This window comes from Rhincodon typus, chromosome 32 (genome assembly GCF_021869965.1).
Source record: "Rhincodon typus isolate 14 chromosome 32, sRhiTyp1.1, whole genome shotgun sequence".
Classification (NCBI taxonomy): domain Eukaryota; kingdom Metazoa; phylum Chordata; class Chondrichthyes; order Orectolobiformes; family Rhincodontidae; genus Rhincodon; species Rhincodon typus.
The window spans coordinates 29,527,473-29,551,091 of NC_063363.1; the positions used below are offsets into that span (position 1 = coordinate 29,527,473).

General features: G+C 41.6%; 1 protein-coding gene across 2 annotated transcripts in view; it reads right to left on the bottom strand.

Moving 5' to 3' along the window:
* The window catches only part of slc37a2 (solute carrier family 37 member 2), a 48,445-nt gene extending 25,377 nt beyond the window's left edge, over window positions 1–23,068 (bottom strand). Inside the window, exons 1-3 of one of the 2 annotated variants that reach the window (XM_020520439.2) lie at window positions 22,566–23,068; window positions 6,894–6,975; window positions 1,197–1,287 (exon numbers count right to left, since the gene is read on the bottom strand). In XM_020520439.2, the coding sequence (XP_020376028.1) occupies window positions 1,197–1,287; window positions 6,894–6,975; window positions 22,566–22,627 (235 nt within the window). In that variant the 5' untranslated portion in view covers window positions 22,628–23,068. Of the gene's footprint in view, window positions 1–1,196; window positions 1,288–6,893; window positions 6,976–22,565 lie in introns of those variants that run through there. The other variant, XM_048615654.1, reaches the window with a different exon arrangement.
* Window positions 23,069–23,619: the final 551 nt, after the last annotated feature.

The following is a 23,619-nucleotide window of genomic DNA, read 5'->3' on the forward strand; positions in this document are numbered from 1 at the left end:
GCTGGAGGTTTGAAGTCCGTCAAGGAGTTTGACAGATAAGTCAGTGCCGGTGTGACAATGCGATTAGCATTTTATTGTGCAAATAAAATGCTAGCCAAGTATTCAAGGATTAATGTGACATTGAACAGGTAGCAAAAGTATCTTTGCTGCATTGTAATTCAAAGTACTGTAATTATGACCAAACTAATTGTATAGATCTCTGTTCATCTACCGTTTTAGTGTAAAATACATTTGCATGTTGGTTTTTAGCCTGAGTCTCACAATCTGTATATTTGGCTACTAACCAAAGTCACTGAGCAGAATGATCTATTCCAACAAGCCAGAGGGAAAAAGACAAGGAATTCTTTGATCTCAACATCTCTTATCAGCTCAGTATTAGGATTACTCTGGTCTGGTACAGGGTGCAAGATCTAATTACAGGCATGCATTTTGACATTGAACTAGATTTATATACCAGACATTGTATTAAGGACAGCAATGCCTCTCACTCCAGAATACTGGAGACAGTACGTTGCAGCACAAGTTATCACAGTCAGGAAAAGAAACAGCCCATGTACTCTCCCCAACTAGATCCTCCCCTGTCCTGTGATTGGTTGGTTTGGCAGAGTCTTGACAGCTGGGAATAACAAATATAAATCAAATTTGGTGTGTTAGTGCAACAGAGAAGATGGGGAAAGGGACAAAATATCTAATGGCTTATTGAGCAAACCCTTAGCACTTTGCAGATAGATAGGTGCACATGAGTCAAGTGGATAGCTGACCACAATTGAAATAGGTAAAAGGGTGTTCTGAAGTCTCCTGATCAGAGACGTTGACTCTGCTTTCTCTCCATACAGACACTGCCAGACCTACTGAGTTTCTCCAGCATTTCCTGTTTTTGTTTTGGGTAAACCATGACATTGTTACATACAGAGTCAACCAGATCACAAGCTCAAATTCACACCTAAAGTTGTGAAATTGAACAAGCTCTGGATTGGTAATAAGCACAGCCACAAAAAGTTGTTGGATACCAATACTAAAAGAGAAACTGGATCACTGCTCAGGGGGTGGGGGAGGACGACAAAGTGGAGAAGCCAAGACGAAGTAAGAGTAAAAAGATAGAAAAACAAAATGGGTGTTTGTCATACAACCAAGACGTGATAGAGGAGTCATTTTGCTTTTTAAATCCAGGAGGTAGCAAGAGCAGAGATTCTTACCAAATGGTGCCCAGTCACACCAAGTGTCATTGTCACGGTGACTCATGGATCCACGGCCATCAGCTCCTGAACAGTTCTTGTGAAGTTCACTCTAGGAGGAGGAAATAATGAAAGTTTCTGTTAAGTATTTATAAAATAGACAAAAATAAACAAACATGATCTGATGGTATCAAAATGGTGCAGCCAGCTGGAGGGACTGATTAAACATGAAAACGAGGAGCAGGCAAAATAGCACAAACCTCAAAAAAAAACTCCTGTCTTAAAAAGGGCAGTCCCTAATGTTAAAACTACAGCCCCTAATGTGGGGCATCACAAAAAGGCAACATCATTTCAACATGCACCTTATTAAAACCACAAAGGATATTTGGCACTTCAACAAAGTCAGTCCTCTAAACTCCAGAGGATAGAAGTCCAGGCTGTCCAACCTATCCTTGTAAGATAACCTGTTCATTCCAAATATCAGTTTTGTAGCTTCTTCTGTGCCACCTCCAAATGTATTTACAGAATTCTTTAAATAAGATGGCAGCAGCAGGGTCGGGAATATTCATCTCCTGAGCCCCATGCAGTGGAACCAGCCACATCCATACCTTCCCTCACATCTTCAACCATGTTCTCGGTACCGTTACTTCCACAGGTTTTTTTTTTGATGGATTCAGTGATTCTTGGGCTCAGATGTGTCAGGAGCAGCAGTGGAGGCAGGTGGCATCAGAGAAGGAGCCAGATCCAAGATCCTACAGGGCCCAGCGCAGGACACGGCCATAGGAGCTGCGGCAGGAGGAGTGGTGCCTTGAACCTGCAGCCCACCAGGCCGCTACTCCCCCACCCCGTGTGGGCACAGGCTTAAGGCCAGCTCTAACTCAGCAGGAGGGGGAGTGGAGAAGCCCGGTTCCAGGGCCTGGCTGATTTCCAGCATCGGGAAGGGACGGCCAAAGAGATTGCAGTCAAGTAGGCGTAGGTGAGCTGAGCCCTTGGACAGACATCTACCTGACAAATTGCAAGTCTACTGCTTTAAACCTCTTGCTTTTTATTTAGAAATCCAAGATGGTACCAGAGAGTGGCAACTCTTTGCACTTTTCACTGTATTCTGTTATGTGACAGTAAATCTAAAGCTGCACCGTATGTGAGATGTGGTCTCAATGTCCTTGAACCCTAATACCCTTACATTGAAGGATAGCATTCTATTAAAAATCTTAATTACTTGCTGTACCTTCATACTAACTGGTCACTCCTGCACTTCAACACCTAAGTCCCTCAGCACATTAGAATTCTATGCAGTCGCTCTGTTTAAGTAATTCACTGCTTTATTTCTGCCTGCCAAAGTGAGGAACTTCCCATTTTTCTACGTTGAATTCCATCTGCCAAATTTTTACCCACTCACTCAGCTATTTACAACTTCAAAAGGTCCTCAACACACAGACATGGTCTTAATCTACACAATTCTTCTGCCATTCCACCGGAAGACACTGACCCATGTATCAGCTCCCCAGGCAGAAGCAACCATCAATATAGACTGTGAGACAATTTGTTTTTTTGCAAAAACAGAATTGCAGAACAAGATTATTTTCTCCTTTTAATTCTCAGAAGAAGCATGACCATCAAGAGAAGAACTGCAGCTCAGTATTAGTCACCCTTAATGCGGTGAGCCACCTTTCTTGAAATGCTGCCATAAGGAAAGTTGCCTTTTTGAACTACAGTAGTAAATGTGGTGAAAGGTCCTCCCACACATTGCTGTTAGGCAGGGAGTTTGAGGATTCATAGTTCCTTGAAGGTGGAGTCACAGATAGACAGGGTGGTGAAGGCAGTGTTTGGTACACATGCCTTTATGGGTCACTGGATGGAGTATAGGAGTTAGGAAGTCATGTTGCAGCTGTACAGGACATTGGTTAGGCCAGTTTTGGAATACTGTGTGCAATTCTGGTCTCCCTGCTATATGAAAGCTAGTGTTAGTGTTAAATTTGAAAAGGGCTCAAAAAAGACTTAAGGACGTTGCCAGGGCTGGAGGGTTTGAGCTAGAGGGAGAGGCTGATTAGGCTGGGGATATTTTCCCTGGAGCAGAGGCTATGGGTGACCGTAGAAGTTTATAAAATCAGGAAGGGCTTGGATAGGGTAAATAGCCAAGACCCACCTCCACACCAAGAGTAGGGGAGTCTAAAACTAAAGGGCATAGATTTAAAAGGTGAGGGGGAAAGATTTAAAATTAACCAAAGGGGCAATTTTTTTTTCCCTCCCACACAGAGGGTGGTGCACGTATGGAATGAGCTGCCAGAGGAAGTGGAGGAGGCTGGTACAATTACAACATTTAAAAGGCATCTGTATGGGTATACGAACTGGAAGGGTTTAGAGGGATATGGGCCAAATGCTGGCAAAAGGGACTAGATTGGTTTAGGATACCTGGTCAGCATGGATGAGTTGGGCCGAAGGGTGTCTTAGATCACAATGCATCCAAGTGGTTCTTTCCAGATTCGGTTAAAACATAGATGAGAAGGTTTGACAACAGCAATTCGCTTAAATATGAATGTTTATTAAATAATAAAATGATTATAGTGGTAGTAATAAATGGAAACAAAAAAAAAGAAAAAACAACAAGTCTCACACCCCTCTGCCCTTTGGGGACCCCTCGATCACTGGCTGGTCTGGAGGCTTACGTTCGTTCCTGGCACCGTTCACGATCCCAGTCCGAAGTGAAGTCCAGCAGCTTGGAATGAAGTTCTCTCTTATGCAGTGTAACAAACAGCCAGCAAAAAGAAAACAAACAGCAGACAAAACTACTAATACAGAAAACACAGCTACAAAAGAAACAAGCTGCTGGTGCCACCTTTGGCCAATAAAGGAATGCTCACAGGACTCATCCAAGGTTCTACAGCTTGTTGAGTATTGTCAACAATTTTAGCCCTTCAGCCCATCCTATACAATCTAGGTTCTCATGCAGCTGTCAAAAATCATTGTTAATTTCTAGCCTTTCAGCACATCCTATATACAGTGTGTTGCAGTGCTATAAAGCTTTATGACTGTTTTGATCCAAGTGACTGACCAAAGGGGATTGTTGTCATTTGGAGGAGAAAATTTGAACAGATTTTGTTCTTATGCATTTTTGTCCCTTGTTCTTTGAATGGGAGGTGAGCAAGAAAATACCAACCATGGATATGAAGGGATGAATGAATTTCAAAAGAAAAAGCTTTTTAAACAAGCACTAGAGAAAGGAGGGAAGAAATAATTGCAGAAGATAATTTTAGAAACGTCAGGAAAACAAAAACAGTCACTGGTGGAAAAACCAAGTGGCCTATTTGTGCACTTCTACTTTTAAAAATAGATGATTTCACAGCTAAAATTAACCAGACCTTTCTGCAATTCTAAACCAGGAATAGTCTAGCCAAATGAACACATGCATTTGTCAATAGGCAAAGGGCTGGTTTTTCATAAGCATCTAATTTGAATGAAGTTTTCAAGCTTGCAAGTTAGAAACCAGTTTAACCTTTAGAACAATACCACCACTTGCTGACTGTGGATCTTGATCGGAGCCTCACTGGTGGGATGTATAAAAAGGAGAAAAAAACATCAAAACTAAAAAAACAAGCAGAGTATAATTACAGGAAAAAAGAAACCAAATTCTTAATTTTCTTCCACATCAAGCACACTGCTGAGAATTTTCGATCTACGTATATACATGAAGCCACTTTAAAAGAAGGCAAAAAAAAGTCATTGACATAATTTTTAACCTACCTGTTTAGACAGGTTATTAAACACCTCAGGATCAGGTGGGATTTGAATCTTGTCCCTGCATCTGGTCCAGGAAGCCATTACCACTATGCCACAAGAGCTCTTTGCTTATTTTACACAAAATGCATCTTCAGGACGTCCTGAAGTCTGTAATGACCAACCATATTTAATATGTTTGGTATAGTGTTGGTTATGGAGTTGGTAATCAATTTGAACTCAAATCTTCTCATGTTGATTGAAGAAAAAAATGTTGGTTGGGACTCTGGGAGATCTTCTGCTACCCCCCATTACTTTGACAAATGCCACAAAGTCAAAACTGACCAAGATAGCTTTTGATTCAACATCTCAGCTGAAAGGATGGCACTTCTGGCAGAGCCCCTTTAGGCTGCAGTAATATGTCAGTATAGAGATGGTGTCTAAGCTCCAGGAATGGGAGTTATAACCCACAATCTTGGTGAACCAAAGCCAACAGCAATAACAACATGCAGTGATCAGAGAGGAAAACAAACTCACCATTTAGACATCTGTAGTCCAGAAGTTAGGTACTGGGCTACTAAACATGGTGGGTCACAGCAATAGCCCTCAGGAACCTACGTTTAGCATGGGGGTCAGTTTTAAGCAAGTGCCCATTAGATCAGGGCAGGGAAAGAGAAAACAAAAAAAAAAAAAAAAAAAAGGGACTGCAACATTTCTGGACAATCCTGTTCAAAACTGCAGATTTCACCTCTCCCCACACCACCCTCCAGAAAGTTACTGCCTCATTTCAGAGGGCTGTCACAGATGGACCTACTTGTCAGCATTAACTCAGATTTTGACTGTGACCCTGGACTGTGGTATGTGGTCACTCCCTGAATATCATAATTCAGAGAGCATGTACAACTTTGAACAGAATGATTAACTCATTACAAGTAAAATGAGAATCAAGCATTTGATGAAACAAGATTATAGAGTCAGACTCATACAGCACAGACATAGACCCTTCAATCCAACCAGTCCACGCGGACCATAATCCCAAATAAAAAAATTGTCTCACCTGCTTGTGGTTGGCCCATATCCCTCTGAACATTTCATTTTCACGTACCCACACACCACTTTCTCTGGCAGTTCATTCCACACACAAACTACACAGTGTAAAACTGCTGCCTCATGTCCTTTTTAAATCTTTCTCCTCTCACCTTAAAAATATGCTCCCTAATCTTGAAATCCCTCCTTCCTAGGAGAAGAAAAAAATGACCCTTTTCACCTTATCGATACCCCTCATTTTATAGGCCTCCAGGGTCACTCCTGAACCTCCTATGCTCCAGAAACAAGTTCCAGCCTATCCTTACAACTCAAGCCCACCATTCCTGGCAACATCCTGGTATATCTCTTCTGAACTGTCTCCAGTGTAACAACACCCTTCTTAACAGATCAAAAAGAATCACAGCAGAGGATTCTGGAGTGGTAGACATACGCCTGAGTGAATCTGTTGTCTAGCCAGAGTGCCACTAGATTTCCAGAAGCTAATAGTGATTAAATCAATTGTCTCCCACTCCATCCGGTTGCCAGATACAGCACTTTTAACTGCCCTGTACTCATTGCAATCTAGAAGAATGACAGGCAACCTCATTGGAACACACTAATTTAGAGGACTTGACAGGTTGTGGTGAGGTTTTATCCCCGCCCCCACTTGTGGGACAATCTAGGACTAAGTGGCACATTTTCAGAATAAGGTGTCGCACACATTTAAAGACAGAGGAGGAGGAATTTCTCCTGAAGACAGTGAGTCTGCAAAATTTTTTATCACACAAGGTGGTCAAAGCTGGGTTAAAAAATATATTCCAAGCCGAGACAGATAGATATTTAATCAGAAAGGAAGCAAGGATCATGGGGGTGGTGGGAGGCAAGAAATATGGAATTGAGGATCTCATTGAACGGCAGAGAAGACTTGATGGACTCAATGGCCTACTTCTCTTGCCTTATGGCTGGCTGCAAACATACCTTGACAATGCTGATGGGTTTGCGAGACAAGTGATAACTGGTGTAAAACAGGAAGGTTAGCACGAGAGTAAACCCACGATACCTGCAAAAGAGAAAAACGAGGTTTAAATTTTATTCCAGAAAAATCACATTGTAAATTTAAGCTTTAAGGTGATGCCCATCTGATCAACCCATAACAGCCTTCAGTTAGAACAGAAGTCACTTATGGTTGATTGTATTTTTTTTGAAACCATTGAGAGAAAAGTTTTGATCAAAAAGAGGAGCAGACCGTACAGCTTCCCCTCTTTTTAAACCTCCATTTGGTTTCGTTCCAGCAAAACATTTATAAAATTATGCATTGATCACCAGTTAAAAAAAATTGTAGCTCACAAGAAAATTAGCCAATTACCAAAGTTTTCTGGAGTAAAACAAAGAGGAGGGATTTGTTTAGCCGTTTTAGATTACCAGGCAATAAGACATCAACACCACAACATTAAATGCACACACATCGGCAGGAAAGCATAACAAGGGAAGGGGACTGATTCAGATAGGGAGAACACACACACACACACACACACACACACACACACACACAGTTGCTTTTTCAACCAGGTGGAGTTTTCCCTGAAACAGACAGGAGAGAGTTCCAGCTCTGTCACAGCTTCATGCTCCCTTCCTTCTAATCTTCAAAGAAAGTTGAAATTAGTTCTGTGTATTCCAGAATCTAACTCCATTGTCTTTTCAGGTTTGTCTACATACAGGCAAGCTATCACCACCGCCCCCATCACGTGCAAATTTCTTGACACTAATTCCTGGTTTAGACATCTTTAGATGGAAATGGTAATTTGATAGAGGATTTTGCTTATTCCTTGTGGCTGTCATGAAGCTTGCTATATCGTGGTCAGGTGACCAATGCAGTCATTTTTGGGTCACGTTTCCTTCTTTTTAAATGCTGGAAATAGTTCAGCTTCTATGAAAAGAAAACCATCATTCAGAAGTAATAGATGTACCAGTGTGGAGCTGAATGAACACAGCAGGCCAGGCAGCAGAGGAGCAGGAAAGCTGATGTTTTGGGTCAGGACCCTTCTTCAGAAATCTGGCATTCTGTAAGGACTGCAGCCTTGGGAGAACAAAATACAAGGAACCCCAAGGACAATCTTGTGGCTCAAAAGGGAACAAAACAGATAGTGAGGGATGAAGAAGCCCTCCTAACTGCATTGGAATGGAGTAACCAGAGATGCTAATTCACAGGAGACAAAAGGTGACAAAGTCTGCACATAGTCACACTGATGTCTTGGTGTTTCCAATAATGACATCAGCAACACAGGCATCCTGGATGTTGTCACAGCCAGCTGATGTCACTAGCCTCATCTACAAAATGTAGAAGGACTTTTTTTTTGGTGCTGTGTAATTGCTCCATCGCTTAAAATAAAACTTCAGTCCAAGAAGTGGCTTTAGCTATAAAAAAAAAACCCAGAAATTAAAATTCAATTGTCCACATTTACCATTACTGTAACATATCCAAATTTAAGACCCATTTTCTCCAGCCTATTTAGAAAGATAGGGACATTAACCATTCCTTTTTGCAAAGAGCCTTACAAGAGCCTGAAATGGGACAACTGCGCAATAGTTTTATCCTCCACATCTGAGGTGCCATCACACAATCATGGCCAGAGAAGTTTCCTGAAAACCAAAAGGGTCAGACTAGGGGTTTTCAAATTGGATACAAGTTGATTTTGAATAGAATACCCTCCTAGTATCCCCACCACACTGGGCCAGTTTCAAAAACTTAGTTTATGCTTTGAATAACAAGTATTGTCATAAGATGTAAAGAAAGAAAAAAAACTGAGGAATTAAAACAATCCACAGGTTGTGTGCATCATTCTAGATTTTATTTAAAGAGCAGCATAGAATTGGAAGCGCTATAGCACAGGAGAATATTCAGCCCATCATGTCCACGTGCCAGCTTTCCTGATCAACACCTCCTGGCCCTCAGAAGTGGCAACTCTGGCTAGTTTCTGCTCCCTGGCCATAGAATATCTAATGAAGTGCCATCCCTACTACCTGCTGCAGGATTTCACCTCCACCACCCAGACAGCAGTTTACATCCCACCCTATGCGGGAAAGGAGTGCACGTGATGATGAAATACATACGGCTACAAATTGTCTTCCAACAGAATACTCCGAGGCCTTGTTCATCATACCTGGTGACTTCAACCAGGTCAACTTTAGAGTGCACTGCCAGAACACCATGGTGGGACAGGAGGCATGTTAATGGATCAGAGCATTCTTGACCATTGTTGTACAACCAAAGACATCTACCACTCAATCCCCCGCCCACATTTTGGGGGAGAAAAAGAAAAAAAGACCATAAACACTGCGCTTCTCCTGGCTTACAAGCAGAAACTGAAGTGAGGATTCGGTACAGAAAGTCATAAAGTGCTAGTTTAAGGTAATGGATGAACTGCTACATGACTGCCTAGATTTGATGGACTGGTCCACATTCAAGAACTTAGTGCCAACCTTAAATGAGCATGCCACAAAAGTCAGACTTCATCTGAAAGTGTGTAGGGGGCTACACGCCAAAGGAGTTTGAGTGTTCTCTAACTGGAAACCACGGATGAACCGGGAGATCCACTTCCTACTGAAGTACAGGTCTGAGGCATTCAAGTCAGGCCACCCTGCCCTATACAGGAAATTTAGGTACAGCCTTCACAAAACCAGACACCAAGGACACAATACCAGACTAAGCCAGAGTCTCAGACTAACCACACAAACCCGTTGATTGGGACAAGGCTTACACAATATAAAAATGGGGTACAAAGCAAAGTCAAGTAGAATCACTGGCAACAATGCATCCCTTCCCAATGAGCTCAATACATTCTACGCTTGTTTTGAACAGAAGCTTGCCCACAAAATTCTTATTTTCTTTTTTTAAAAAAAAAAGGATGCACCTTAGAAAGCATCCTATCCAGATGCATCACAGCTTGGTATTGGCAACTGCTCTGCCCAAAACCACAAGAAATGAGAGTTATGAACACAGCCCAGTCGATCATGCAAACCAGCCTTCTTTCCACTGACTCCATCTACACTTCCCACTGCATCAGGAGAACAACCAGTATAATCAAAGACCCCTCCCACCCAAGTTATACTCTCTTCCATCAGGCAGAAGGTAGAAAGAGGTTTGAAAACACGTACCAAACAGATGCAAGAACAACTTCTTCCCTGTTATCAGGCTTTTGAAAAGACCTCAAATACGAAAGCTGATCTTTCTCTGCACCTTCTGTAGCTGTATCACTATATTCTACATTCTATTACCCTGATGTACATATGCATGGCATGATTTGCTTGGATAGCATGCAGAACACTTTTCACTGTATCAGTACATAATAAATCAAACCCAACAAACATTATGACAGTGCCACTTTCCTGACTTTTCAGCATACCAAACACGCATACACACTTTCTCATCCCATTTGCAAATCAACATGACCTGGATGAGAAGGTACAGAATTACTTTGTTCAAATTTTTAAAAAAAAACAAAAAGTTCATGATCAGGCTCTAAAATGGTGAGTAAAGACAAAATATCTGTGTTCATTGATACCACAGAATTAAAAGTGGCATCAGGGATCATATACAACAAATACACATGCTTCACGACAGAATGCATCATTCCGTCTCCATGGTTGGCATCAGGAACTCATATGGGGAGTGGTATGGCAATGCAGTTCTTTGGCATTAGTGCCCTCCACAAAAATTAACTCTGAACATAGTCAGCAAGAGAGACCATGGTCTGGCAGTTTGCCGCCTCACTGCACCCAAGACAGGTTGCATGCACACCAAGGATTTTAATTTTTAAAAAAAAAAAACAGATACATCAGAAATTGAGGAAGATTGCACTAGACAAGAAAGAGGAACCAGGTAGTCCTGCCCTCCTTGTTGGGTAAATAGGAAATCATTTTGATTGTATCGGGAGTCTGGTGGTTAATCAAATCGAAAGCATGCTGACATTAACCACAAACCCTCAAGAATTAAATGGGGTCAAGGTTGCAACAACTTAAAAAGATGACAAGGTCACCAAGAGAGGGGTTCTGGCAACAAATATTTTGTATCAAACTGCAAACCAATGCCTCAGTAATTCCGTAAGCAGTTTCTTTTATTGAACAAAAGGGGAACTGCAGAATCTCACTTGGCTCAGCCGAGTCCTAATTAATTCCATTTTAACCAAGTTAGCCGATTCCGCCTGGGAATAGTGCAAAAGGAAAGAATCAGAGTCTCCAAGTGAGGCAGCGAAAACTGGTTTTTAAATAACTTATGCTAAAGGAAATGCTTTGATTGTTTGAGGGTGGGCTCCACTTGTGTCTCCTTCAGGTGAAGTCAACTTGAAGAACTCACAATAAGAATGGTCAGCTGACCAAGGAGTCAGAGGGTCAACAGTCCAATAGGCATCAACACGAAATAGGTTGGGTAGAAAAAGAGAAAAAGAAAGAAAGTGGGCCAGGAGAGACGGAGAAAAATAATATTTCACTTGGGCTTTCAGATCAGTTCCAATAGTAGATCTAGAGTAACTGGAGTCCACGCCATTAAAATAGAGACATCCTGATCCACCTTGTAACTACTGAACCGGAATGTCAACTGGGAAGCAGATCATCTATACCCAAAAGAAAGGGAAAAGATTTCCACATGAACAAAGGCAGATGAGGAACTTCAGATATTGGAAAAACAAAAGTTTAACTTCCATCTCAACAACCTTAAAAACGAGAGGGGAAAAAAATGGATGGAATAGGGACAATGGTGAACCCAATGAGAATTTTATTCTTAAAAACAAGTCTGCATATCTTTGGTTCAGTGGCAGCGCTCACCTTACAGCCAAAAAAAATCATCATTTCAAAGTCTGTTCCAGAGCCTTGAATACATTATTCAGGAATACTGCACTGTTTGAGGAGCTTTCTTCTGGATGGGGTATTAAACAAGAGGTCCCTTCTGCCTGGTTTTACATGGAAACAAATCCAATGCCACTATTTTGAAGCACATTGGGTGGGACAACAGGAAACCTCTAATATTTGTCATTTTACGCATGGTTGAAGGATAGTGTAAAAACCGGCCATTGGCCCAAACTCTTCTTGTCTGCATTTATCCTATACGGAAGCAGAAAGCTCAAATCACTTATCCACTATACACCATAATCCTTCATCTACTTTTATCTAACCTCAAACATTAATAGTTATTGGTTGAGGCAGTAACTGAGTTAACGTCACATCCTTGATCTGATTATCCTTCACTGCTGTTTGTGGAAGCTAGGTCTATCTTCTCAAAAGGAGGACTGAAATAATATCCTAAAAAAGTGTTGGAGAATGCAGAGTCTAGAGAGGGACAGGAATTGAAGGAAAATCAGTTCTTGTGGGGAAATGGTGTTGGGAAAATTGATGGGATTAAAAAAAAACCAACAAATCCCCAGGGCCTGATAATCTACATCTTGAAACTACAGAAGGAAGTGGCCCTAAAAATAATGGATGCATTAGTGGTCAGCTTTCATGATTCTACGGACTTTGAACAGTTCCTACACAGAGGGTAGGTAATTAATGTAACTGCACTATTCAAAGAGATAGAGTGAATAAAAAATAAATAGAGCAGTTAGCCTGACATCAGTAAAGGGGAAAATAGAGTCTGTAAAAGACTTGATAGCAGATCACTTGAAAGACAGTGTCAGGATTGTTCAGAGTCAGCATGGATTTACAAAAAAGGGAAATCATGCTTGGCAATCTACTTGTTACAAAATCCACTGCATTTTGTGAGGATGTAAGAGGTAGCCAGTGGCTGTCTAAGTAAATCACATTCAGAAAGCTTTACATGAATTCCCATACAGAAGATTAGCACAAAAGTTGAAGCACATGAGATGGGGGAAGGGGGTGCAGAACTGGTTGGAAGACAGGAAACAGAAGTAAAATAGCAATGACTAGTGGGTTACCATAAGGATCAGTGCTTGTACCCCAGATATTTACAATATATAGTAATGATTTAGATGAGGGAATAAATATAATATCTTTCAGGCAACACAAAGTTGAGCAAGAGGTTGAACAATAAGGAGGATACAGAATGCTCAAGTGCAATTTGTACACCAAGCAAGTAAACATATGATGAAGTACAATAATGATAAGTGTTGAGGTTATTCACCTTCATAGCAAGAACAGGAAGGCAGATAGGAGTGGTGATAGATTGAGAAACTGGGGAGGTGCAGTGAGACTGTGACGTCCTTGTAAGTCATTGAAATCAAGCACGCAGGTGCAGCAGGCATTGAAGGAGATGAATGGTATGTTGACCTTCATAGTGAGGGGATTAGAGCAAGGGATGCCTTGCTGAAATTGTACAGGGTCTTGGTGAGACAACACCTGGAGCATTAAGCAGTTTTAGTCTCCTTAGCTGTGTGGAAGGATGTTCTAACTATAGAGACAGCGCAAAAAGGGTTTACCAGACTGATTCCTGGGATGGCAGAATTGACACGTGGAGAGACTGGATCAGTCAAGATTATATTGAGTTTAGAAGAATTGGGTTGGGGAGGGATGGTGAAGGGAAGAAAGGAAGAACAGGACTCAAAACCCATATAAAAAAGGTTCTAGCAGGACTAGATAGGGTATTTGCAGGAATAATGTTCCAGACAAGCAGGGGGTCCAGAACTAGTGGGTCACAGTTCAAAAACCACAGGATAGGCCATTTAGGACTGGGACCAAAAGAAATGTCTTCGCCCAGACAGTGAGCCTGTGGATGTTGCTGCCACAGAAGGTGGTTGAGGCCAAACGTTGTAAGTTTAAGGAGTTACAATTCTTAAGGCTAAACAGGATTGAAGGGTACAAAGGGAAAGCTGGATGATTGCCTATGACCGTACTGAATGGCGAATCAGGCTCAAAAAGGGCTGAATGGCTCGTCCTTCCCACTTTTTTGGGTTGTTCCTTTCAAAAAAGGAATCAGTTGTCCCAAAAGGTACAATATCAAATGGGATATTGAATTCTCATTGAGAAAACACTCAATTTCTTAATGAAAAAGGACCTGTTGGCTGAAATAGCACAGACTCATGTAGCATTGGTGAATCAAAGTTGGCATGCAGTAACACCAGATGAGGAACTGGTTCCTTCACATGGCAAATAACTCTTGTGTTGTTTTCTCTTTTACAAAGCTACTTTGAGTGGTATGTGTTCTTAAGATTTCAGATATACATGAAACGCATCAAAGGACAATAAATGGTACTGAGAGCAGAATCATAAGCCTTGACTAAAAAGATAACCTCAGCATTCGAGGATGACTAAATACTGGCTCAAGTTTCCCTCTGAGGTATAAATTTAAGCAACTCCACAACTTCAAATTCTGACAGCCTAACCCAGAGCCTTGTATCAGAATCTGCACAAAAACCCAAAGACATCAAGCTTTTGAGGAGTTCCTGGATCCTTGTCACAGTTCCAGTCATCCTTTAAGCCCATGTCCTGAATCAAACTGGTCATAAGACTGGAAACAAATGTGTTACAGAAATGTATGTTGTTGTTGACTGAAATCCATACACAAATTCTCACATTCATGCTGTATCAATTGCTCCCTTATTCCCACAGCTGAATTACAGACCCATAAATCTGGCAAATTGACAGTGTCTTGGTAAGCAAAGACGTGTTGACTGTGGACGGAAGCTAACGGAATGGGGCGACATTTCTTGGCCCATGCCCACAAACCCTCACTGACCACATTCAATGTAAAGTTTCAAAACACTGGTTTAATAGAGATTGAGAAATCAGTGTCTGATCCAATTTCAAACTTAACATTAATAATGGGCATCCATTGCAAAATCTAAATCCATTCAGTCAGACCCAAACTGAAGTTTAGACTGATCACAACTGTCAGATCACAAATAGGTAAATAGCGGTAAATAGTTGCCATTAATCCCAAGATGATAAACAGGACTGAAATATCAGACCAGAAAAGATTGTGACACCAAAATAAATCACTTATTTAGAAGTCCGCTAAAAAAAGTATACAATTAAGCCAATTTAATGTTTTATTTTAAAAATTCCTCAGTGGACTGGAGCAAAATTTAACTCTGTTGAAGATAGTCTTTGGCAAGAATAGATTGGTGTTAGTTCGGTGCTTCCCAAACTACTGTAAATGTGATCCCATTTAATAGACAAAAGTTATTATGAAGCTAAATGCCAAAACACAGCAATAAAGCAACATAATAGTTTTCAATATGTAATGTTTGCATATTATAGATCAGCATCTACATAAGGTGACAGTTAACCTCACCATATTCCTCAGTAACAGACAACTCTGAAGAGATCCTTTCCTCCTGCTTCTTGATCCGTATACATCCTGCTACAAGTGCTCCTTGTAAAGATAATAGCTGTTAATTTTTTTTTCCTTTGTTCATTCACGGAATGATGGAGTCACTGATTAGGCAGCATTTTATTGCCCATCCTTAATTACCCAAAGGGCAGTTAAATGTCAACCACATTGCTGTGGGTCTGCAGTCACATGTAGGCCAGACCAAGTAAGGATGACAGTTTCCTTCCCTGAAGGACATTAGAGAACCAGATGGGGTTCTCTAGCAATTGGCAATGAATTCATGGTCATCATTAAACCCTTAATTCCAGACTTTTTTTTTAAAAATTGAATTCAAATTCCACCATCTGCCATGGCAGGATTCAAACTTGGGTTCCAAGAACATTATCTGTGTCTCTGGATTAACCGTCCAGAGATAATATCACTAGGCCATCGCCTTCCCTACTCCAATTTTTCATGAGACGTTGCCCTGCTCAATGCAAAAAAGTGAGGCAAGTAAGTTTTATTCCCCATTTGCAGCCTACACACTCTTGGAGAGTGTTACGGCATTCTATTCTCATTTGGATCCATGACCATTACGTTAGATAATGCTATCATTTTTCATCTCTGGAACAATTGTTTGGAAATTATGGAAACAATGCCAGGTACTTTCAAATTCTTTTGCTACTTGAAAAAGTCAAGTTCTAACAAAAAAAAAATCACTGCAATCACTAAAAATATAGTGTAACTATGCAGGTTACATTTCCATCTCTTGGTCAACTCTGACACAGCTTTTGCAGCAAGGAACCCACATTTTGTACAGATGCAGGCTGACTATGTGCCAATTTCTCCAGGAGATTTGATAGAAAGAGGGAAGTAGTGGGGACACATGGGTGGAATGATACAAGGATCAATCATTTCTGTTCACAACCTTATTGGGACGGTAGTGAGTCTTTAGAAATTATGACCTTTATAAGGATCATTAGAGACTACTAGAATCCAAGCTGCAGGGAAGATGGTGTTTTATTCAACATTCTAAACTTGTAACATTAGTAAACTTAGTGTAAAGCTCTCCAGAGTTTCCAGTCATGTGATCTCAAATTAAGTTTGGTTAACTATTCACATTTTTGTATCTACCATCTGTCCTATACTTAACCTTCAGTCACAATTAGATTGTGTGCCTTTAGTTTGTTTTTACAAGAGAATTTAAAAAAAAAAAAACACGACAGCTCCAGCTGCATTGATCAAGGTCCGATTCCATACATTCTCCATGGGAAAGAGATTAGCATAGTTGCTGGATGGCTGGTTTGCGATGCAGGGCAACATCAACAACAGGATAAATTTCCCAGAGTGAGAGAAGTTACAATGAAGGCCCAACTTTGCTTCTCGAAAGTGTGGTGATTCCCAGATTTAACCACCACCTCTCTAACGAGCGCGCAGCTCTATGGTCCTCTGGGACTACAGCGGCCACTTAACTTGGAGTAAAGCAGAACAAGGGCAATAGTACTGATTTCCAGTATTCCTTTAGGCTCTGTTGGATTTTTGTTATGTACTAACAGACCAAATTTAAAAGTAGAAAGGACAATTCACAGTCAAAAGGCCATCAGTGTTGCTGAGCAAAATTAAACCAATACAAACTGTGTGCAATGTCACAAGTCCAAATGTGCTGCAAGGTCAATGGTGCAACTCCATGCCTTAAAAACAATATAACAGTCGACAAATGCAAGTGCTAAATGTCAGTAATAGTAAGAAGCAAATGACAGACATGGAGCATCACTGCGAGGTTTGAGAATCTTTCTAGACATTTTCTAAATCAACCAGTTTGGAGATGTTACCACACATCTCAAGTAGGAGAGACTTGAACCGGGGTCTCCTGGCTCCTTACCACTGGAGAATCATTCTTGTGTTCTAGCCTTGATCACAGGCATGAGTCAGACAAGATAAGAAAGGGCCAGAGAAAGTACTAGTTAGTTAAAAGGACAGACATCAAGGGATTTTATTTTTCAGATAATGCACTGTTTAAAGAGTAGGGGAGGCAGATTTAAATATTGCAACTGTCAGAAGGGATGCTTGAAGGGGATAAAATGGTTGAAAGGGAAAATTTTAATCAGACTAGAGGAGGAAGAAAAAGGTGAATTTGATTGCTCTGTCATAGGCAGAATCAGCTGAATAGTACAATTGAGCAACCAATTAAGTCTGTAAAATGATCCTATTCTGCAAGGAGTACTCCAATTTTCTTGAAGTTCTGAAGCAGTAATCCAAACTTTCCTACAAAGGACATATCCAGCTCACTTACTGCCCAAGTTCACAGATCAGTTTAAACGAATCTTGGCGACATAGATCTGGAAAGCATCTGTCTGAGAGCAAGAAATAATTTCAAGTCATTTGCACTTTTCTTGGGGGGGCGGAGAAAAAAGTTCTCTTCTGTATTAGAAACAATGACGACAGAACAATGTCACACTTAGCATGGTGTAGTTTAGTTTATTCAGGGTTTAACAATTCTAATCCAATCTAACCCATTGTTATATTACACCAGATGTCAAATAAACCGGGAGTTTTTGCCAATGTTTCATTTTATTTTGGCCAAAACTACTGCTGGCTGGACCACAGCGGCCAGACTGAACTGTAGAAGTACTTTTCGAAACTATGTTAGTTCTAAAGCCATTCTAGAAGTGGCTTGACCCAAACACCCAAGATTGGTTATAATCCCAGTATGATCTTTTAACCACGTGTACCATTGGTTACAGGGTTGGATGAGACGACAGGGATGTGGGTGACAGTATCTAGCACTGCTGCCTCAGTGCCAGGGACCAGAGTTCAATTCCAGCTTTGCCAAATGTACAAACTCTACAGGATTGAAGTATATTGTTTAAGACCTTTCAGCTCCAATAAATAACCTCCTTTTATCAGTTGCGAAGGTATGGAATCAGTGCAGAACACATCTAGCAGGACGAACAGTGTACTGGAGAGATGGTGGCGTTGTGAAGTCAGTGGATTAGTACTCCAGAAGCTGAAGTTAATGTTTGAGGACATGGGTTCAAATCTCAATATGGCAGATGGCAACATTTGAATTTAAAAATTAAAAGCTAATCTAATGGTAACCACATAATCACTTGATTGTTGTAAAAACCCATCAGGTTAACTAATGTCCTTTAGAGAAAGGAATCTGCCATCCTTACCTTGTCTGGCCTATGTACGACTCTAGACCCACAACCACATGGTTGACTCTAAACTGCCCTCTTGGGCTAATGCTTGCCTAACAAGTGACAATCAAAATCCCATGAAAGAACAAACTTTACATTATAAAAGACAATTTTCATTATTTTCAGCACTATATCCGATCAAGAAAGGCTGAGGTATAATTTGGTGACTCCAGGTTTGATTTTAAAAGCCACAAGTAAAGGGGAAATAAAGTTGCAGAGTTCCACTGTTCTGCAGTCCACTAAACAGGAATTATTGGAGAAAGTTTAATAAAGAGGTGGTTTCTGTTCTGTTGAATCGGTCCTACTTACGAAAGTGTATAAATTCAGCAACATTATGCAATGCCAGAAGCCCTACGCTTGGATATAACAAACTGCTGAGAGTTGTTAATGTTACAATACATCCATAACCTTCTGCACTAGTTCACCTCTGTTGGAACATGAATTAAAAAAAAAAAAAATCACACCCCTGAGAACCTTCAAGCACTTTTCACATCAGCCTTGTACTTGCTGCTTAATTGTCTTTGCCCTGCCACACACCTCCCACCTAAAATCCATCTTTCAGACAAGGCCTTCAGCCACTTCCCTCAATTAGCCCTGACCCCTCCTGAATTCTAATACCCCAACTGCACATCATGCTCCAAGTCTATGGAAGTAAACACAGTCAGACCAAATGAACCAATGGTCTTTGTATTGTTGACTTCAATACAGTCCAAAGGTAATTTGACATGATAAAAGCAACAAGACTTTAAAAGTAAGAGACAACAAGGTGCAGAGCTGGATGAACACAGCAGGCCAAGCAGCATCATAGGAGCAGAAGGTACGCCCGAAACGTCAGCCTTCCTGCTCCTATGATGCTGCTTGGCCTGCTGTGTTCATCCAGCTCTGCACCTTCTTGTCTCGGATTCTCCAGCATCTGCAGTTCCTACTATCGCAGACTTTAAAAGTATTTCTTTAAGTACTTGTGGAACATGCTTGAAATTGTGAATGGTGGTTGTACAAATCCAATTACTTCTTCAATCTAAAATATTAGAGTTTTTAGCCAAGCGAACAGTTGTTAACTTCAACTTCGGCATTTTAGCCAAATGTTAATACAAAGTCACACACACAAACCTACACACCCCTCTGACAGCCTTTCAGATATTCTATTACATCTGACTAATGTCAAACTGTAGATGACTAGCAGATGAAGGGAAGCAATTGAGAGGGGATGGGTGCAAGAGAACAGGAACATGTAATGTCAGCGGTTTCAGTTCTGTTACCTATTGGCCAATATAAAAAACAAACTTTAGCTATACTTATTTCAACATAAAAATATACAGACATCAGACCCAGCTGCATTTACATTATAACCTAAATCCCTGCTGTGAATGGTATTACGTACCAATTATCCAAAGTCAGCCATTTAGTCCAACCCAACTGAAGCAAAGCAGAGCTGAGCTACCTGTCAGAGACCTGGTCTGTTTCCAACACAGTTTAGTCTTTAAATACAAGAACCTGGGGTAGGCCATTCAGACCCTCAAGCCAGCTCCACCAGTTGATAAGATTATGGCAGTGGCAAAAACCACATTTCTGCCCACCCTGGATAAGCAAGAGAGAGTGAAAAGGTTAATAAATTTACCCACCTGACTTAGTTATTCAGAGAGAGACTCTGCAACCAACTCCTTTACAGGAAGGAAGAGTGCATTCCAAGGACTTGTGACCCTTAAAATTCTCATTGGTGTTGAATTAGAATCTCAACTGTGTGGAAGCAGGCCATTCAGCCCATTGAGTCCATACCAACGGTTTGAACAGCATCCCACCCAGACTCACACCCCCCTACCCTGTCCCTGCGACTCTGCATTTCCCACGGCCAATCTACCTAACCTGCACATCCCTGGACACTATGGGCAATATAACATGGCCAATCCACCTAACCGGCACATCTTTGGACTGTGGGAGGAAACCAGAGCACCCAGAGGAAACCCACGCAGACACGGGGAGAATGTGCAAACTCCACAGTGGAATTGAACCCAGGTCCCTGGTGCTGTGAGGCAGCAGTGCTAACCATCGAGCCACGGTCTAAGTGGGCAACCTGATTTTTAAATCAGTATGAAGTGTATAAATGCCATTTTCTAGATTCTCCCATAACTGAAAACATACTCTCCACACCTACCATGTGCCTCAGGATCTTCCATGCTTTAGTAGACACTATACAAAGGAGATACTGATTTAAAATTAAAACTGCTTCTCTGCATCTTTAAAGTTGTAGCAAAATGTTCTCAAGGAGATTCAGTCAATTGGAAGACTAGGTACAGCTACACATCATAATATCACAAACATTCGACTGATAAATGTTTACGTGTGCTGACAGACTATAGAGCATGAAGTCTTCTCAATGCTTGCCATATTCTGAACAACATTGGTGCAGGTAGGTTATTAGCCATTGTGTGCAAAAAGCAGTTTTCTCATACAAGACAGGAGGGGTTATGCAGTTTGAGGGGCACAAAACTGTATCAAGCCTGGGGACTAGGGGAGGCAGGTCAGCCTCAATGAGCTCTCAGAGTCAGTCCTGGGACGGAACTTGTACTGCTGGTATCATTCTGCACCACAAATTTACTAGCTAGCTAACCATTATAACCAAACCTCAGACTTTTTTTTTTCCTAATATATATGACAAAGGCAAGTCAAATCAAACTGCCAAAGTACAATGCCAAAAGATGGCAAATGAGTGTTACACAGAGCGACTGGGACTATTTCTGCAGGAGTAAAAAAGGGCTTTTTCACCCCCCAAAAATGGTCTAAAATATAGAAGGCCTTTGATAGGCTGAATGTGAAGATGTTATTGCCTCAAGCAGTTGGATTAACAATCAGGTTAAATACAGGGCATAAAAATACGTATGAACTCTCAATGTTCAAACACCCCCTGGAATATTCGATTCAAACTGCACAAGTGGCAAGCAATCAGTCCATTGCATCCAATAGGATGGAACTGGGATAGAAAATTAATCAGGCTTTGATAAAAAAAAGGGTGTATGTGCTCTTAGACAGGGTGGAGAAACTCTATTGTTCTCCCAGTATCTACAGAGGAAGAAACAAACAGGAGGTTAATATTAAAGTCTAATGGGACTTTTTCAGTTCTGCATTCCAAAGAGTCAGAATTTTACAGTATAGGAGGCCATTCAACCCATTGTGTGACTGTAGCAGCTCCTGAAAGAGCTATCCAACTAGCCCCATTCTCCAGCCCTACATCTATACATCAGCTAGCTTTTTAAAGCTCTCGTAGAATCTGCCTCCATCACTCTCCCAGGCAGCGCTTTCCAAATCCTAACAACTGAGTAAAATAGTGTCTCATGTCACACCTGGCTCTCATGCTGAGAATCTTGAAATTGCGACTCCTCATATTTAAATATTTAAAGTTCACTCTCTCCACAGATGCTTCTAGACCCGTTGAGTTTCTTCAACATTGTTTTCCAGCGCGTACAGTATTCTTGCTTCCATTACGACATTGTACAATTTTGCTCAATTATCTTTGGAAGTCCGGAAGAAACAGTTGGCATAATTGATTGAGAGAGACTGGACAGGAAGAGAAAGTCATCGTGATGGCTATTGTACAATAAAATCCACGCTGGACAGAGGAGACAGGAGGTCGGAGTGTGGAAAAGATAAGGAGCATAGCAGCAAGCAAGGACAGGCGAGGTGGGAGCACCGGAAGAACAGTGAAAGGTAACAACTGCTTGCAGGCAAAAAAAAAGTGAAACTTGTAGACGTTGTGAACCAGAGATAGTAGGAACTGCAGATGCTGGAGAATCAGAGACAACAAGGTGCAGAGCTGGATGAACACAGCAAGCCAAGCAGCATCATTGGAGCAGATCTGCTCCTACGATGCTGCTTAGACTCTGTGAACCAACTGCTAAAAGAGTGATTCGCACCAGAAAAGTAACAAGATAACGCACAGAGCCAGAGAAATGGCATTCCTGACAAAAGGAAGATGGGCACACAAGACAGTGAGCAAAACAGGCAGACAATAAAGCGACACACAAGACCACAGTCTTCTTTGTCTTTGCTTGGAAAAGGAGTTGAAGGGCCTGTTTGCTTGGGGGGGGTGGGGGTGGGGGATTTTTTTTCCCCAGCCAGGTACTCGGTTACCGGGCAACACAATCCCGGTTTCACCAGGACACCGTACTATGTGTAAACCTAGCACACAATCCTTACCAGTTGTCTCTGGAAAACGCTTGAATGCAGCGGATTCCCGGAGGTATCGTAGCCCTTGCCATGATTCACTCGGTAATGATGTTTATTTCCGTGTACAATGACACGACAGAACAGCAGAAGCGAGCTGGCAAATTCCCACAGTGAGCCCCGGGCTCGCCTTGTCAGTTTCAGTAGTTGTGGCCCGGGGAATGGTTTTGAGAGCTCCGGGATTGAACCGGGAATAAGAGCTCCCGGTTTAAAACTGCTGCGGTCTCCATCCGGCCCCAGTGATGTAACAAATTACATGGAAACAATGCATCATGTAGCCAACCCTGGGCAAGATGACAAATGTTACAGCGCGGAACGCTTCCGGGACTGATCAGCTGAGATGGGATTCAATCACATGAATGCGGTCATCGACAGGACAGCTCCTGAACAAGCAGCCAGACCCAGAAAGTTTCCACCTTAAGCTGCATGTGACCCGCCGGAGAGTGACGAGAGAACAAGCCAATAAACCTGACGAGTGCTGAGCTCACACTGGGTGGAGCTCAGAACGAAAATCTCAAACCCCCTCTCCATCTAAAGCAGCGATTGGTCGCTGCAAGCGTTTTATCACCGAGGGATGGTCAACGTTGATGACTCACTTGCTCGATGAAAAATGTATTTGATTTTCAGTCGGCCCAAACCACGTTAAGAACTGCACACCATTTTGATCAGTAGGATTTTTTGAACACTGCAAGAAAGGCGCGGAGTTGAAGCCTGCGAAATAGTTAATGTATAGGTGCAGAGATGTTTCCCCAGGCTGGGGAGTCTAGAATCAAGGGGCACAATTTAAAAATCAGGTGGAGGCCACTTAGGAGTGAGATGAAGATAAGGCTTTTTGCTCAGAAGGTGGTGAGTGCATTCCAGAGGATGTGGAAACTGAGTTTGTTTAAAGTAGAAATTGATCGATTTTTGATTATCAATGGCATAAAGAGTCATTGGTATAGTGTGGATAATATACATTGAAGTATTAAATGGCCCAGCAGGATTCCACAGAATGAACTTCTGGTCCTAGCCATTCAGTCTGTCAGTC